The sequence below is a fragment of the Peromyscus leucopus genome, chromosome 4 (assembly GCF_004664715.2).
Source record: "Peromyscus leucopus breed LL Stock chromosome 4, UCI_PerLeu_2.1, whole genome shotgun sequence".
Lineage (NCBI taxonomy): Eukaryota > Metazoa > Chordata > Mammalia > Rodentia > Cricetidae > Peromyscus > Peromyscus leucopus.
The window spans coordinates 54,100,908-54,120,229 of record NC_051066.1 but is presented as its reverse complement, the minus strand read 5'-3'; the positions used below and the strand labels follow the sequence as shown (position 1 = coordinate 54,120,229).

Here is a 19,322-nt window from a genome sequence, read left to right as displayed (position 1 = left end):
CTCAACCTGACATTCATTCCATGATATTTGCATCCAATGTGTTTGGAAGTAAATGATTTTAAATATTCTGTCTTGTCAGTTGGTGGAAGAAGAGATGGTACAATTTCATGTCCTTAGTTCATATCTCATTAGAGGTGTCGAAGCAAGATTCTTGTTAGACATTTAAAATAATCAAGTCTTTTGGTGTTCTATTTTTTCCCTCAAGCATCTTAAAGTACAAATCTTACGTAGATACTGTGGGTGTGTACTGTTGCCAAGGCTTTGGGTGTTTGACTTCTGGATAAGCTCTACTCATGGATAGTAGGATGGTCATCAGCCTGTTCTAGACTCACATCATACAGTCCATGGTGTGAACAGCCATTGCAGATAACCTCAAGGAGAAAAGACTCGGTAGCATTGGATTTTCCAGGGATTATTAAATTATGATTTTCCATTTTATTATTTTTCCTGAATCAAGTATGTCTTCATCCATGAGCCAATCAACTCATCCCATCTGCAGTTTAACCAGCAAGTTTAGTAAGTTAGGCCAATGCCATTGACTTGTCCTGTAGATGGCAAAGGTGTGGGGTAGCTCCAGTTACCTGACATGATCTTCACATACTAGAAGGTTTGGGGCTGCTATTAACAGGGAAGAAAAGGAATATTTTGTCAAAATAAGAGATGGGGAGCAGGGATGGAGGAGAAAGAGGAAGAGGAGGGCAATGGAGAAGGAGAAGAGAAATAGGGCACACTTTTTATAATGATTGAATTTTCCCAGTAGTGTTTATGTGTCTAAGGAAGGAAAAACATAAATCTTCAATGGAAAAGTAAATTATTGCCTTAATAATGAAGAAAAATGCATTTCTTCGACATGGGAACAATGGTTTTTCCTCTGGTCTTTTGTTAAAGTCATGGATATCACAGGCTTCTCATTAATAGAACAGCTAACTTTAAACCTTTGTGTGAGATGTTCCACATATAAAGCTAGATTTGGCTAGTCCTTGTGCCTTGCAAATGTACTCAGTCAACAAGTATTCAATGTTTCTTAGATTAATGGATCTGTGGCTCTGAATCATAGAATTAGATTAGACTGTAGAAGCCACCTAGTCAATGTTGTGGGTAGATGCCCACATCCCCCCATGACGGTGTCTTGTAGAGTGGTGAAACACTCTTTGGACTCTTTCATATGAAACTTGGCTTTCCATCAGTATTTTATTCAGTAATGAGATGTCATTGAACAAAAGCCTCGTCATATTGATTGTTTAGCTTATTTCTTCTCCCCCACTCCCTTCCTCTCTACATATAAGATGCAAACAACAAATTTCTATCAGTGATATATTAAGCAGTATTATCTCCATTGGACGAGTTGCCTATGTTGAAGGAGCTTTGTGGAAATTTCCAGGCAGGAAGTTGTTAGAGAAGGGAGAGGAAAGAGGTTATGGGCATTATTTCAGGTCCAGGCCCAACTCTCTCCAAGGCAGTCTCCAGCTCACAGCCTAAGAGGGAGGCTTCAGGAATTGCTGTCTGAGGTAGCTGATGCCTGGACTGACTTTTAGTGTAGCTTCCTTGTGATTGGTGGAATGAGTCCTGTTGAGGTTATAGACAAGAGAATAAGGTATTACCGTGTTCTCTAGAAGGTAGCAAAGTATGGAGTAGTCCAGAGAGCTAGCTTCTACCATGTTAAGAAGATACACAGACAACACAGGGTAGGGGTGGTGAAGCATAGACCCCTCACTTCCTGGATGACAGACCCTCACTTCCTGGATGACAGACCCCCTCATTTCCTGGACGATTGTCACTTCAGGTGACAGAAGCTCTTTATAGTGCAATATGTAATTCCATTGCCCTGTCACTATTTTTGTTATTTTTACAAAGATAAATTACAAGTACAGACCTCTAGACATATCTTAGTTTTGGTTTAACCTGCTCGGCCTTTTACTCCTAAATTGTGTATATTTGTCACATTTTTTTCTCATTTAATAATGTTAATTTATTGCATTAAGATTTTCCTACACTTTTTATAATCACTAGAATGATTGTTCAAATCATGTTCATAAGAACACCTATGAATAAGATCTTATGGAATAGATTAGATTCGTTTACCCTAAAAAAAGAAATAACCTTATTATTGTGAACGCTCACATTTTAGAATAATCACCATTGGCTAATCATGTATGTGAGAAAAGACTGATGACACTTTAATGTTTGAATGGACCATTTCTAAAATTCCCAAATTAGTTTGGCAATTTAAAAACTCTCAACTCAAAAGGGGTTTTTCTCTGTTTACATAGGTAATTTTTTTTAGGAAGACTTTTAAATTGCTTGATAGAAAAGATAAGATTTGGTTTCAAGAAAATTCAGAAAATCAGTATCCAGATACATATGAAAAATAGAAAATTCAGATGGCATCTTCATTCTGACCCTGAAATGTCATGATTGATAACAAAAATACTTGGCAGTGTAGCCAGAATCCTGGTGACAGTAAGTTGAAATGTCTATTAATTCAATACTGATGTTTCTATAGATGGACACAGATAATTCGCCTGTCAGCAAAGGGCCAGTCTTCTCTCAAAGAGGTCATTGATATGCATTGAACCACGGGCTTTTACCCAGACTTATTAGGAAAATTATTGGCATTTAGAAGAACAAGCAAAAGATGACTGCATAAATTGATAGAGACTTTTGTGTCAGCACTAGTGGTGGAGTTCTGATATACAGTATGCATCTGCTGCTCACCTTCATTGGTGAGAGACGCCCTAGACGTGCATAAAAAGGAACACGCACACGTCACCCTCGTTATCTCTACAGTCTTTGGCCCAAGTGAACTACATGTCCCAAATGCAACACTCTGTTCTCACATAGATCTCCTAAATTCATGGGCCAAATTTAACAATGCTGTTAGATTTGCCATGAAATCCAAATGCAATGATTTAAACTTTGCATGACACCTTGACATTTGCTACTTTTGTACATTTTAATTTTATATAATAAGCATGTTTACTGTCTATATAAAAATGTTATAGAATTATTTTTATACATGAAATAATCATTCATTGTAGAGAATACATTTATATTTGTACATATAGTGATTATTTTATTATAGAGGATTAGTGAAAATTTGAAGAACAATTTTTTTTCCCAAAATACATTTTAGTACACATTTTTAAAAAATTGTTGATGTTTGGGCTCACACTCACTTTTGGGTATTTATTATTGGTCCTTTACATCATAAGTAGCTTTTTGCTACCTATGATGAGTATAGTAGTATTGACTTTATCCCTGCAAGGATCACAGTATGTCCTCACTCCAGTGGTTTTATAAGTGAATAATAATTACTTGATTATATTAATGAGAAGGTACCATGAATATTAAAATAATTAAAGATACCATCTAGCATTTGCTGACTGTTAATGTCTGTCAGGTGCTATGCTGGGGACTCACCTGGATTACTCATTAGATTATCATAAGTTTATAAAAATCAATATTACTCTTGAAGGTTGAGACATGCTGAGAAAAACTGGCTTATAAAATGTACAGGGTATTAAGTGGCAGGGTCAGCTTGTGGGCCTCAGGACTGGGTTATGGAGCTGGGAGTCAAACTTAAGGTTTTGTATATACTCTACCACTTAGCTATGCTCCTAACCCTAACTCCAGCTCTGAGTCATTTGTTTATAGAGTGCCTGCCCAAAAAGCAGGCCTGATATATTACGGCTTTACATTGTGACCAAAGGAAAAATGGTCGCCATCTCTGGAGGAATAATTGTGTGTGTTTTGGTTGTTGTTGTTGTTGCTGAAAAGAGAATGTCTTCATACGTGAAAGATATTCATGCCTCAAAATTTTCTTCATGCACAGTTCTGTCTTCACAGCATAAGAACAAAAATTAGTTCACTAATGAATATTAAAATAGAAATGTGGAAATACCATAGTATTACTTGGTGAGGAAAAAGATCTTTATGCTGTTTTCCAAAATGGACAATACACCAATCAAATCATCTCACCGTTTACTTCCGGTCTGTTGTGAGTCTTCAGGCGGTGTGTCATTCCCCTTTGGGGTTGTGAGACGGATTACTTTTGTGGAGTGCCTGGAGTGCTTCCTGGTAGCTTTACTCCCTCCCTCCTTTGCTCCAGCATTCTCAGCTTTCCAGCATCCAATTCCAAACCTCACCCTATCTTCCTGGCTCTTCTCTCTTCCCCAGAGTCTCTCCCCTTTCCTGAGAAGCCTTCTGATTTCCTTATCCATTCAGTTCAACTCTGTGAGGCCACCACCCTCATACCTTCCACCAGTGACCACAAGCCTGGAGAGCAGAATGGTTTCTTGTGATGGACCGTGCTCACCAACGATCATTGGCGCCTCATATAGTGCCTGTTAATGCTGTCGGTACCCCTGTCCACTCACACCCTTATGATACTTCTTCTACTTCATTGCTCTCAAACTGTGCTTCCTAGATCCCCGGAAACCCATAAATGTAGTCTCAGAGAGACTGATGGGTCCTTAGGAGAATTTTGCCTTTTTGACGCTTATCATAAAATCTTATAAGCTGATATATTTCAATGCTTCCCCTTGCCTTTGTGCTTCAGTTTCACAATGGGGCAATGGAACAGCGAATCTCGACTTGTTAGAAAGTGGTTTCTCATACTGAGGGTTCACAGCCTTCAGTCTGAGTTCCCGAGTTCTCTGGATTAGAAAACATTGTTCTACGGTATGGAGATAGGCTGCACAAACAGCCCATCCCACGGGCCAGCTTGATCTTCACATGCTTTCTGTGACTCTCACGCTGTGGCCCATGATGGGAATTGTATAGCACAAAAAGTCGCTGTCCTGGGAGTTAGCAGGCACTGCAGGTGAATCAAGAGCAAACTGAAATACATTGCCATCGATTGGTGCCAATCCTCTAGGGCACAGCCTAGTGGCTGTACCAAAAGCCTTGCAATGTTGATGCCCACTGAATCTACCACCATTAAGAATTTATCTTGTGAAAATGAGAGCAATCCACAAAGCTATAGCCAAGGAACAAGACGTTAGATAGAGTGAAGATTATACAGTAGTTAAAGATGGAAAGCAGGTTTGGAGTTTAACAATATGAGAATAATAAGTAAATCATGGCATTGCATGTGATGTGGTATTTGCTACTAAAAAAATACTTTCCTACTGATTTAAAGGTTAAAGGTCAGAGAGTAACCTTATATGTTTTGTTCTGTTTAAGAGTCACATGGTGGATATTTTAGGCTTTGTAGATGGTATTGCCCCATAAGTTGCAATTATCCAAGCTCTGCTTTTGTGATGTAAAAACAGCCATAGATATGGAAATGAGCGTGGCTGTATATGAGTAAAACTTTCTGGACACTGAATTTTCAGCTATGCATATTTTTAAAAATATTGAGATACATCTTAAAATGTTTTCCTTTAAAAATTACTCTTGGTAGTTTCATACACAAATTCAATGTATTTTGGCCATATCTACGTCCAGTTCCCTCCTCCAACCCTCCCCTCCCCCACCTTCAGGTCTTCACTCTTTATTAGAACCCCTCGAGTCCGCTTAGCCCTGGCAGTATGCAGTAGTCTTCTCTCAGATTCTGGGCACTAGCGTAACGCTGTCACGAGTTGAGGGCTATCTGTATGCTACTTTTATAACCAGGAAAAACAGTTATATTTTTGCTTGTGAGCCTAGCCTTTAATGGATGATCCATCTCTCCAGCCCAGAAGAAACTGTTAACATTTTTTTATATACTTGAAAGTAGTTTTAGAAGGCTAAGGCCCTAAATTCATTCAGGAGAGACAGTTGAGGGACATAGAAGACCCAGCACTCCAATGCCTTGACCAATGGGGAAAAATTGTTTAGACAAGTGAGCCATGGGTGGAACAAGGAGAGGCATGTGACTAGAAGGGAGAGAATTCTAGGCCGAGTCAGGGATGATTATCTGTAGAGAATAATATGGCAGAGTAAGCAGAAAGAGGTAAGAATAGAAGTAAAATCCTGTACTGAGGCCTTGTTTGCTGACTGAATTTTATCCGCAAATCAGTCAGAAAGATTTGCAAGTTGCTCAGTGGCAGGATCCTGCTTTTGAGTTAGAAAGATCTGCATGGCCTTCGCACACAGAAGGGTGTGGATGATGAAGAGCCTGGAGCAGGAGAGAGGAGCATGGCGAACCAGGGAGGAAGCCAAACAAGGTGTGAGGTGAAGGAGAGGAGAGGCTGTGAAGAAGTGGCCTGCATGACAGGACTGTCTGGCCTGGAACTGAAGGGAGCTGGGGTGGAAGAGATGAGACGGGAAAGGAAGGTCATCTTTTACGAAGCTTTCTGGGTGGTCAGGCGAGTGGTAGACCTGGTGAAGGTGGTATGAGGAGGTGCAGATATTTTGAGTTGGAGGAAGTTGCTGGATGTTTTGGTGAAGATTTTTCAGAAGAATTTAAAAATCAGGAAAAAAATAAAACCCATAGAGCATGTTTGTAGGTATAAGAGCAGAAATGTTCACTTGGAAGCAGGAGGAAACACGATTTGTGTTTATGAATTATAAATTGTCTTCTAGCTTTTCCTAGATCACATACAGTTTCAGATATCTGTGTTTAAAATGGGGGTGCCTTGTTTTTTACACTGGATGACACACTAACTGTACCTTTTGTTTTCCTGGACTTAGGCCTTGGAAGATCGTGTGTGGGAACTCTTACAGGAAGCAGACAGGACAGCGGAAGCTAACAAAGCTCAAAGTCAGGTGTATGATGCCATGGCCCAGACTCTGGGTGAAGCATGGACAACCCTGGTCTGCATGCTTGAAAGAAGAAGGGAGCTCCTTGAGCTGACTTCTGAGTTTTTTGAAAGTGCTTTGGAGGTTGGTATTTCAAGAACATTTGCTTCTCCAAATCAATACAAATAACTAGCACATTGAAAAACGTTTGACTTCCTAAAACACAGGTTGTGCGCATGTTCAAAATGGCAGAATGACTGGGGAATATGCAATACATTTAGCATTATTTTGGAAAAAATAAAATTAATATTTGAAATATAGATCATCAGTCACTTAAATATAGATAGTTAAGTGGAACTCTTTGTCACTTTAATCTATTTCCCTCTTTAGAGGATAGTAACATAATCATGGAATCTGATTACTCTTACTGTACAGTTATTAGGGAATGCTGATGTGGAGGATTTTATTGGCTGAAAGTCAGGGGTTAAAATTTCTCCTGCTTACTTGAAAAATCTATTACAAAGTATTTTGTAGAATGTTTGACCTGTAAACCCAGCATTTCATGGAGTATTTTCCTAAGGGATATAGGTGAATTTCTATAGTTTAAACCTATTAAAATGAAAATAAAGAAAGAAAAAGGCCCTAGACGTCATATTGTTTACTGTTCTCGGAGGCGGTGTGAACCTGGGACAATAGGCCTACCATGAGGTGGACTAAGGTCTCCTACAATGACCACCTTTACCCAGAGCATCAAAAAGTTTATACTGTGAGGGTCAAGAGTCACCTGAATAAAGTATATAATCACAAGGACAAGCGCCACATGTTTTTCCATAGAGCTGGATGAATACCAGCTGAAGTAAACTCCCTGCTATCCGCTACACCTGGGAGCAGCAGGAAGCCATATCCTGGGGACAAGTCTGTGTTCTGAAGAAACTGAGGTCACAACACTTGTGTCTTGTTTTCCTGGCATTTTCTCACAAGCACTCAGACATCTCCTCACACAACTCCAGTCTTGGACTATGTTGACACAGATGAATAGCTACTGAATTCCTTCTGTAATTTTTCTTTAGTTTTTATTTATTTTATTTTTTTTGGTCTTTATGGAGGTTTTTTTTTTATTTCAAAATGTAAAACCAAAAGATTTCAAAAGATGTATATTTTTTGTAAGACACTTCTTGGAAATTTTACATTTTAACTCCTCTGGGCAGTGGCAGCATGCTCTTGCTGGTGACCAAGTGCTACTTCACTGTGATAAAACACTACCCTCAAAAACCCTGAAGTTCTTAGGAGGGAAATTCAAGAGTTAAATCTGGAATAATGAAGGCGAGAAGATTAGTAACAGAACATAAAACTTGAGGTGGACCATCTCATGCACCATGAACTCATTTAGAAGAGGAACAAAAGCAATACTGTAGCTTTCAAGATTCACATGTCACAGTTTGACACCAAAGCTCTGCTCATTTATAGACCGTGTCTTGGGTGTGGGGCGTTCCTTATAAGACCTCATTTCTTGGAAGAAGAAATAAGACAGCTGAAATGCACTCACAGAAGCCAAATTACAGCCCTCGCTGATTCATCCCATCTTAGTAGAAGGGGTATAAATGTCACTGACTTTGAAACTCAGTGCTCCTGAGCACAGCAAATGATCTTTTCCCAACATTAGGCTCAATATTTGTTTCTTGGTGTGTTTTAGTGTAAATGCTAGCTAATTTTCTCTGTGATGTGGAAATTACTTCCAGATATTCTAAGGAGTAGGAGGAAATACTAAGCCAAATCAGATCAACAAGGCGCTCTTATCCATACACTTGAGTAAGCTTTTATTGGATCTAGGGAAATGACCAAATAGGTCTATATTAGCCTGCTTCCCATTCCATGAACCACTCACACTAAGTGGAATCAGGGTCCTACATAATCTGCAGACTGCTTCTCTATGGCAAAGCAATTTTCCCAATTATAAAGAAAGATGATGAAATTAATTTTAACTGTTTAAATTTCCATTGCCAATTCCACTCTATACAAACTTCAGAAAGAAGGAGAAAAGCATAAGTTTTAGATGGGAAAAAATCCACAAGATAAGAGTTAATAAATCAAGGAATTTTTAGAACCTCTTTTGTTTACAGTTGAAACAATTTTGAGTAAGAATCTGAAATAAAGATATAAACTATACCATGGCTATAAACTGTCTGCAATGTTCTACTGGAGAACAACAAATAACCTATGGTGTTTTCCTCTTTTGACGATTCTCTTGGAATGATATCTTTAAAAATCAGTTCTCAGAATCTGAATGGAGGAGAGATATGAACACTTGTGTGTATGTAATCCCTATAACTAACCATGCCAGACTTCTTTAGAGTTCTAAGAGATGTTATGAGTTGGTTGGTGGTTATTATAGGATAGCATCTGGCTTCTAGGCTTAATTGCCACATGAGGGTCTTCTCAGTCACCGCTGTGATTTGGGAACAATACAGCTGAGTGACAGTGACCAGTGTCCATTAGCTTGTCCTACAAGATGGCAGAGGCCTTCTGTACTTTTCAGAGGGGACAGGCTCACCAGTCACCTCTCATCATTCCATACCACTTAGAACTGCATTTTCTGCAGCTGTTGTCATAATCAAAATGTGATACATCCTCTTAGTCAACAGATTTCATTAAGTATTAGCAATCACCAAATTCAAAGACAATACTTTAGAAAAAGTGAAACCGGAAGTCAAGTGCAGTGGGGGGGGCTTCTTTGTCTTTCTCATGGATACTTTGCCTTTATTGTTTTATTCTAAACTAAATCCTAAGGTGGTGAACATTTTACCATGCTCTTTACAAACTATAACCTTCACTGAACCTTGGTGCAAAAACACACCAGCTGTCTGCCACCATGGGGACACTGTAATAGGATATTTAACTATGCTTTGCTCCCACCTAAAATTTATGTTCAAGATTATCCCCCTGGGGATTTTTTTCCTAACTTCAAATATCTTTTCATCTCAAATTTACTTGAAGGAAAAATTTCAGAAAATGAAATTGATTGTATTGGCCACCATTGGTGTGTTATACACCCTCCTTTGAAATGGAGAAATGTTCTAGTTTCATGTCGGCTTCAACCAATCCCATTTTCATTTATACAAATGAGGCACAAATACTATTGACATAATTCAAATAAGGTTGGCAATTAAAGCTTCAAAAGCTAAAGCTTGCCTCCGCTCCCTCATCTCTGATCACACTCCCTCTTATAAAATTCACAAGTTGGCATATTTATTTTTAGACCCCTTCTCTTCTCCCTCTACATGTGTGTCTGAGTGTGTTTTCTTCGATGATATTAGACTGTTATTCACAGACATCTATAAATGTTCTGTGTCTATGTTTAAACACACAGAGGAAAAAAAAACACACAACATTTAATTAGATTTTTCTCTAAGTTAAATTTACTTGTGCGTTTATAGATTATTGGTTAGTCAATCTTTGGTTGATTTTTTTCAGCAAGTTTTCTGGCTATTCTCTGAGAACCTACCTTAGAGTATTGATAGTTACTGAGTTTTTGGCTATAGAGAAAATATAATCTGTAAAAGATAATATTGGCTGAAAAACTTACTAGATATTTAAACATGAACAAGATGGTTTATTTTAGCATACGTAATCTGTTTCTAGTTAGAAAAGAAATAAAAATGGAGGGGAAACCATGGCATTTTATAAATTTAGTACATGTAAATACATGCATACTATCCTAGATTAGAACATGCTAGCACACAGATGTGTCATATTGAGTCCCCTCATATTGTGTCAGCTAGATCATTAATGTGTGAGAACAATCCATAAATATAACAAAGTATTCCATTTTTTTTTTATCATTTTCACGTCTTTCCCTGTTTTTTTTTTTTTTCATAGTTTGCTATAAAAATAGACCAAGCTGAAGCTTTCCTGCAGAATCCTCATGAGTTTGGGAGCGTGGAGACCTTACAGTCACTTCTTCAGCTTCATGACCGCCATGCCAAAGGCAAGAAATGGTTATAGATTCTTGTGAATGGCAGTATTTGGAGATTTTCTGCTCTTATACTTTAGTTTTTTTTTTTTTTAAATGAACAAAGCTTTTCATTTGGCCACCTTCTCAAAGAAAGCATTAGCTGTAAGTAGCACTAGGGGAAGGTAGAGGACCTGCGGGAAGTTTAGCTGTAGGTATCATAGATCATCATCCTTGAGGGCAGAGGCTGCCTCTCTCCTGTTCAGCCCTCCATCCCCAGCATCCTGTGTACCCTCCATCCCCAGCATCCGGTTTACCCCTCCATCCCCAGCATCCGTTTACCCCTCCATCCCCAGCATCCGGTGTACCCCCCATCCCCAGCATCCTGTTTACCCTCCATCCCCAGCATCGGGTTTACCCCTCCATCCCCAGCATCCGGTTACCCCCATCCAGCATCTTCCCCATCCCAGCATCCGGTTTACCCCTCCCATCCCCCCCCCCAGCATCCGGTTTACCCCTCCATCCCCAGCATCCGGTTTACCCCTCCATCCCCAGCATCGGGTTTACCCCTCCATCCCCAGCATCCGGTTTACCCCTCCATCCCCAGCATCCTGTGTACCCCCATCCCCAGCATCGGTTTACCCTCCATCCCCAGCATCCAGCGTTTACCCCTCCATCCCCAGCATCCGGTTTACCCCTCCATCCCCAGCATTCGGTTTACCCTCCATCCCCAGCATCCAGTTTACTCCCCATCCCCAACGTCTAGCATCTCACAAGCTGCTCAGTACCGTGGACCCTTAAGCTACACTCACTGACTGAATTCAGTATTGTTCCATCTAAGGGTAAATAAATGCAAACCAACCTTGAAACATCATCTGTGTAGAAGGAAAACTCCTCTTCCATCATTACAGTGAAAAAGAACAGGAATTTTTTCCAGATAAAATTCCAATCAAACATTGTGCAGAATTTTTTCAACTCTCTCAATATCTAGTAGCAATGGTTGAATTGTTAGAGCATAGTTTATATGACAGGTCTTCACCACAAGAATCTTGGGACTAGCCTGACTGCTGTAGGGAAAATAATGTAAATAAATGGGTGGGCGAAGTTTCCTTCTTTTTTTGTAATGTATTTTTTTAATCTGAACTGGGTCTGAGTGAAATGGCTTCATAGATTTGTCACAAATTTTGATATTGTTTGTTTTATTTTGTTTTTTTTATAGACGAAGACTCGCTCTATATAGCCTCTGTCACTTTTAAATTGACTTTGATCCCCCAAAAGTTTGGTCATGCTAGAAAAGTAGAACATGGATAAAGTAATAAAGTGTATTTTTAAACACACACACACACACACACACACACACACACACACACACACACATCACACACTTATATTGCTCTCCAAAATCTCTATAAAATAGCTCTTCAATTATCACTTGCTACAAGTTCCCAAAATAAAGTGATTAATAGCAGTCTTTCCAGTGTAAATTTTTATGGCAGCCAACCATGTGTAGAGATGTATTTTTTCCTGATGATTTGTCCGTCACACCTGTCACTACGAGATCTTAAGTGTAACAGGAGATTCAGCACTAAAGCATCAGCTGCCTGTTCTGACACAGCAGCAGTTATCTAGCAGGTCCCCTGGGGCTGAGCTGAATCACTTAAAATTCCTGATAGGGGGCTGGAAGAGAATGGAGTCCTGTGACCATGATGGGTTTTATGATCACAAGTCAATCTCAACATGATTATCCCACAGCAACTTTACTCATGGAGCTTTACCCTGTGGAAGTGGGGACTTTCCCATAAATATTTGGAGCTGGAAGAGGAGACAGTGTTTGTATTCCTCCTTCTGCTTCTGCTTCTGCTTCTGCTGGCTTCTTCAAATTTAACAGCATCAGTGACACAATAAGCCAGCTGACACAGATGCACACTGCCTTTTAAAGGAAGCCTGAGGCTAGACTGCTCTGGCATCCAGCTGACAATGGACTCATGCCTTACTTTTCAGTGTAATCTTTGAGAGTCTACCAAGCCTCCTCTTGGGTTGACAAGATGGATAAAACGCTGGCTGAACACTGGGAGCATACTTTGTCTTTGGTGGCATGAATTTTGGGATGTTCTTAAGCCTCTCTGTGTGATACTTGAAAGATTGTAGGGGGCAGTGATCAGAAGAACTGGATCCTAATGAATAATGCCCAATGGTGGCCTCAAGAGCCTTGTTTTTATAAAATCGGAGTTATACTAATCAGCCGATTAGTGGGATGTGGTTAAGATGATATGATTTGAAGTGCATATTAATGGATGAAATTTCTGATTGCTAGTCAAGGGCTTTGTATCTATCATCATCATTAAATTTAAGAGAATAAAATATGAATTGGCAGTTCTAATAAAATTCTGAGTTGTTGAGTAGTAGAGTGGTACAAAAGTGAATGTCATGATGACAAAATATATCTGGAAGCTATGATGAAACAGCCCCAATTGTCCCTTTTCTTCTTTAGCATCACCTATGTGACCACTGGGTCTCATGGCTTGGGTCAGAACAGGGTGACTGGTTGAGGTTTCTGCCTTCCAGAATGTTCCACCAGAGTAGAATGCTTTAGATAGCTGAAGACTAACATAGCCTCAACTGTCTTCTCTCCTTTTGATCTAACCTTGGCTTGTTGGTATTTCTTCAGAAAACAGTTTCCTGATTACTTTCCAATCTTCTCTTTTGAATTTAGTGACATGTAATAACATTTCTGAAACAGTTCCTGGTGAGGAACCCAGGGTCCTGTCATCATATTGCACTGGGGTTAGTGGCAAGGGCCATTATTAGGCAAATAACCATACACACAGCTGTAATATTATAGACAAGATAAGAGTTATGAGTGAAAGTAATGTTGCACTATGAAAATGCTTAATAGGAGTATTTAGTTCAGTTTATTCTTTAAGGAACTGACAACTGATAGGGCTGAAATGTGAGTAGACAGAGGTTCTAGAGATAAAGGGAGTTGAAGTGAATGGAATCCTTGACAGTGGAAGTAGGGGAGAATAGAGATGCAGCAAAAAGTATAGATATGTGAAGAATTTACAGAGGTAAGATTGAGGCTTTTGGAAAAAGAAGACAGAAATTAGGTCATGTCAGATGTGATAATCTACTTTAAGGAATCTAGCCCTTAATTTTAAGGCAAGGAAGCCATTGTTGAGAGAGGAAGGGAGGAAAAATGGGAGGGTGATATAGAGAAGGGAAGAGGGGAATAGGTGGAGGAAGGTAGAAATAGGTAGAGGAATATGGAGAAGAAGGAGAGAGGGACAGACATATGCTGTATATGTCTCCTGAGGAGATGTGGACAGATGCTTGTTCATCTTAGATAGGGCACTGATGATAGACTGAAGAAAATATTCCTCCACTCAGCTTGGTGAAACAATAAGTCTACTGGGGTTACTTACAGCAGCATGGATGACTCAAAGGCAGCAGCATCTCCTAGGACTCTACCCCAACATGGGTGATGACTCATAAAAGTGAGTTCCTGGAGCTCTCCGCAGTTTGCAAGAAGATGTACTGAGAAGACTCTTGCTCGATAATTATTTATAGCTCATGTAATCCTGGGTGGGGAGGAGGTTATGGATCTTATGAGCTTTTGGATCTTGTAAGTTTAGTGAGCTTCCTGGACCTCATAAGTATTTTAGTTTCCTGAATCTTAGAAGCCTTCCTCCTCTCTTCAGGAAGGAGTGTTTCAATTTGGGAAAATAACACATATCACAAAGTGGGGGAAATACCAAAATACATGTGTTTAAAAAGATCTCAGGGGGTCAATGGGAAGAATTGATGAGTGGGTTAGAGTGGATGCTATCAAGAGTGGGTCACACAGGTCCAGGTACCGACACTTGCATCATGGGATGGAGAGAAGTAGATGGATGCAGGAAGTAGGAAGGGAGTATAAAATAGACAAGTCACTGAATGTGAGATAAGGGGAGGGGTGTATCACAGATGATTCCTGGTTCTATTCCTGGCTTGTGGAGGCTGGACATACTCTTAACTGTTTCTCCAACTGATATTCAAGTGTTGATCTTCAAAGCACTGCTCTCAACTCCTACTCATCAATACTCTTTGCTCCTGGTGGTTCTTCAGTTCTTAGAATTTAAATCCCCTTTTTATAGTATACAATACAATCACTACAGAGGTTGTTAACTGGTGATCAATTTGAAAGACATATGTGTTTGATCACATGGGATTTAAAAAAAAATACAAATCGCAAAGCATTTAAAATGTTTATGTATTTAAGTTCTTTTCAATGTAGCTTATCACTAATGTTATACATATAAATTATATGAAGAATGCAAATACAACTACACAAATGCTCATTACTACATTTTTTCTTTCTAATTTTCTTTTAGAACTCTTAGAAAGATCCCTAGTCCTTTTAAACAAAAGTCAACAACTCACTGACTTCATAGAAAAATTCAAGTGTGATGGATCTAATATGAATTCTGAGCTGATTCAGGGAGCTCAGAGTAGCTGTCTGAAGATCGACAGCCTCCTTGAACTTCTACAAGACAGGAGAAGACAGTTGGTCAAGAACTTGCAGCAACAGCGGCAGGAACTGGCTCAGGTTCTACAGTTGTGTCTGTGGGACCAACAAGAAAACCAGGTAACACAAACAGGCATTGGGTGAAGTCTTGGCCTTGGCCAGTTATATGGACTAGTGATGTTCTGGAACAGCATCACGATTGCCATGGTTGAATCTGTTAATGGTTAACCTAAAAGCATTTTCTCTTAACTATTATCTGGCTCTCCCAAGTAAGCATGCATATGAAAATGAAGATTCCCATCTCCTTATAATATTAACATTTTAAGCTTGAAAATTATAAGTTATTTGAAAATAACTGTGTTATATCATTGAATTTGCATTCTCCCTTTTAGATCATTACTAAGGGTCTTGTTTTTCTTTAAATTCTAAAATATGAATTATGTTTTTTTGGGGTGCTGGAAAGATATGTGGAATTGTGCCACATTGCTACTGATTTCATTTAAAACAGTCCGTAGTGCAAAATAGAGACAGCATTCCCGGAAGAGTGGTCAGGTACCAGTGGGAAAAGGTAGAGCATTGCCTGATGTCTGAATGTTCTTGGTTATAGGGGTTTGGGATGCCCTGGGTTTGCAGACTCAGGAGAACTCATTATTCATATTGTAGGTACATTGTAATCTTTTAAGCTAAAAATGGGACATGCTCGAATCAAATGGTTGGTATAGTTCCTGCAACATTTCTGTTTGCTCCAATCCCATTCCCACATATGTATAAGCTAAGTGACAGGAAATCATATGGAGGCAGCTCTCCTGATCAGGATGCCTAGGAGGGGCATCTTTCCATGTTTCCCATTTCTCTGATGCAAACTGGAAGACCGACACATAGCTGGAACTGTATGCTGGTTCTTATTGTAAGCTGAAAAAAAAGATTTATTGTCTAACATTTTGATTTACTTACTGACTACCTATTATGTGCTGTGCCCTACTACGAGTGTTGCAGATACACACAAGTCAGCATCTCTTTCCTTTGAGAATTTTCTTCTGTTGTATTTCTCAGTCTTTGAACTATTGGTATTTGGTGGTAGGCAATTCTTGCTCTGGAGGAGGGTGCTTGGTACATACTAAGAAGTAGAATCTCTGATGTTTACCACCCTATTTTGAACCAAACACCCTCAGTTAGGACATCTAAAATGTTGCTAGAATTTGTAAGATGTAACCCAGCATGCAAAATCATTGTCACTTGAGAACTACTAGACTGTATGATGGGCAAGTCATAAAATAAGTGATCAGTGACAAGTGCTATTTAAAAATCCAATGAGACATGAATGTTGGCAAGTGTTGCTCTATTAATCAGACAGGCCTCTTGCAGGAAGTGGCATTGAAGGAGCCAGTGTAGATCCCTCCTGTCACATATTCTACTTGTGTTCTGTTGCTGCCTCCTCCAGGCATCACCCTCTTCTGGCATCTTCTGCCTGGGCTCTGCTGGCTCCCGCCTGCTTCTGATGATGTACTGCGGGCTTCCCTTTTCCAGGTCCTATCTTTATCCCCATCCCACTTCACATGTGTGTTACTTAAGGTACAGTCATACTGCACAGTCATCTTTCAGTGATGTCAGTGGTATACCAAGAGGGAATTCATACCCAGATGAGAATCTACTCAAAATTGTCAATTAAGCGAGTGTTCCTAGGTTCTTTGTCTTCCTATCACAAGCAGGTCCATTATAGCTTATGCTCTTCCTTCCGGCATTCCTCTTCCCATTCTCTATTTACCCTCTCTGCCATCCAGTTCTCTCCTAGTTCTGATTCTGGTATCATGTTCCCAGAGCGACTGCCTCTTTAAGGGAATGTCTCCCTTATCTCTTTCTTTTTAGGTTCAGAGTCAAACCCCTGACTCTGATGCTTCCAAGAACAGACTCAAAACTCTTCTCGTTCTCATGTACAGGGGGTTGTTGCTCACTCAGCTTAACGCAGAGACTTGTTCTCTCCAGAAAAAAAAGACTCATCTAAGAGGATTTTCCCAAGCACAGAACAATTGCCCCAATAATGAAAACATAGCCATAAGAGGTTTTAACTTTTGTATTTGAGCTGGTAATTTTGCCTTCCTGACTGCAAAACTAATCAGCCACTGGAATTCCTGCAGTATAAAAAGATATCAGAATTCAGAAAATTCTAGGTAACAATATTATAGCTTATCTACATACTAAAGAAAAATTGAAATATCTCGACTGAGGTGTTTGGTGATAGCTGAAGTCAGGTTTTATCGGTTTCTGACTTGATGAATTCTGACTTAATGGAGCCTTTCCCTCTCTCCCTCCCCTTTCCTTCCCTCCCTGTCTTGTTTAAAAGAGTGAGGTGCTTTTGGAGGTTGCTTTTGGAAAGACACCATTCATCTTTTAGGGAAGTTTTCAGTTGGTAGGGAAATTGAGCACAAAGTAGAGATTTCCCATGCATCCCACCACAGCAACCATGTTATCAGCATCCTCTGCCCGAAGAGGACTTTAGTTCTGCTGATGTTCTTACATTAAGACATCATTATCATCCAGGGTACTCACTAGGGTCCAGTCTCAGTGTTGTATATTTCGTGAATGCGGACAGATGTATAATGGTGGGTCTCTGTCATTATAATTCCATGCATAATAACTTGACTGCCCCCTCAAGTCCTTTGTTCTCTGCTCATTTATCCCTCCCTCCCCAGCCATGTGCACTGATCTGTTTTACTTAGTCTTGTTGGAACCATCCATTGTGTAGTTTTCACACAAACTTACCTTTCAACCCAGTAATAAGCAATTAAGTTTCTTCCCTATCTTTGCGTGGCTTGATAGCTCATGTCTGTCTAAGGCTGACTAATATCCCATTGTCTGCCATTACAACTGTTTACCCATCCGTTCAGTTGCTAAGGAGCATTTTAGTTGCTTCCAGGTTTTGTCAAGTGTGAATAAACAACCATGTGTAGGTTTTAGTGTCAAGCTAGATTTCAGCTCATTTGAATAAGTAACAAGGAGCATGTGTTGGACAGTGTGCTTAGAATATGTTTAACTGTCATCTAAGTTAGCTGTGCATCCCTCCAGCAATGAACAAAATTGCTATGTTCCACATCTCTGCCTGCAGTAGATTCTCTCTGAGTTTTGAATTCTGGCCTTTCCAGTAAGTGTATAGTAGTATTTCATTGTGGGACCTTATCTCTAAACTGAGAATAATACAAATTTAGAGAGTTGTTCTAATAACAAAATGCAATAGCATGCATGAACATATAGTATAATACCCATCCTCTTCAGAGATGATCAACATACACAGCTTTCTCCACTTGGTTAAACTAACATGAATTCCTTCCCCAGGTTTGGTGTTAGTGATGCTATACATGCTGGGGGCCCCGATGGTCCTCATTGTTGGATGTCCTCTAGGCATAGTCATTACATATACAGCCATATACATTCATGGAGAAGGTGATGGAGCTTTCCTTTGTACTCCCTTCCTAACAGTCCTGAAGCAAACTGATACGATTATTGTATAAGAATAAATACTGCTTAAATATATACCTCATTGATGAGTAAGATAGTCTTCATCTTAAATACAAAATGTAGACTTGTACTCTGAAAACAGTCCATGGTGCATTTTCTCTTGCTAACTGCAGTACAGCAGCAAGAGCAATTAATAATAATCATTCTTTGTGCTTGCAAGAACACACATCCTAAGGCCAGACTTCTGGATGGGTTTAAATTATGGCTCTACCATTTATCAGCTGAGGAACTGAGCAGTTATTTAAATTCTCTGAAGTTCTATTATCTCTAAAAAGGTGTGTAATAATAGTAATTGCCTCAAGTCTTATGACCAAGTGAGCTCTTCAATGTCAAGTACTTGGGACAGTCCCAGGCACATAGTGACGGCCATATCAGAACAGTGCTTTCTGTCATTGTACCCGAGAGGGAGAGAATAGGCCCAACATATTACCTCTGCCACCCAGCTGAGGTAAGGATTGGTCTTGGATTGAAGGCCAAACTTGTTACTTATTTTGGATTCATAAAAGTACAGTCAAATAAGCCACTTTTATCATCTTACTAACCATACTCATTCATGGGCATTCAATTACATGTTTTTTTTTTAAAGACAGTATTTTCTTAGCTTATTACATAATAATTCTCATTTGTTGGAAGTGTGGGGCCCACTGTTCTCTCAGATGATTACTGTGACATACAGCTGCCACTTTTGAACTG

At 39.5% G+C, this 19,322-nt stretch overlaps 1 protein-coding gene across 1 annotated transcript in view; it reads left to right on the top strand.

The window, feature by feature from the left end:
- Ccdc141 (coiled-coil domain containing 141) overlaps positions 1-19,322 on the top strand; it is a 157,260-nt gene that overhangs the window by 28,405 nt on the left and 109,533 nt on the right. Inside the window, 3 exon segments of the mRNA XM_028880586.2 lie at positions 6,616-6,807; positions 10,540-10,648; positions 14,983-15,236. Of these exon segments, the coding sequence (XP_028736419.1) occupies positions 6,616-6,807; positions 10,540-10,648; positions 14,983-15,236 (555 nt within the window).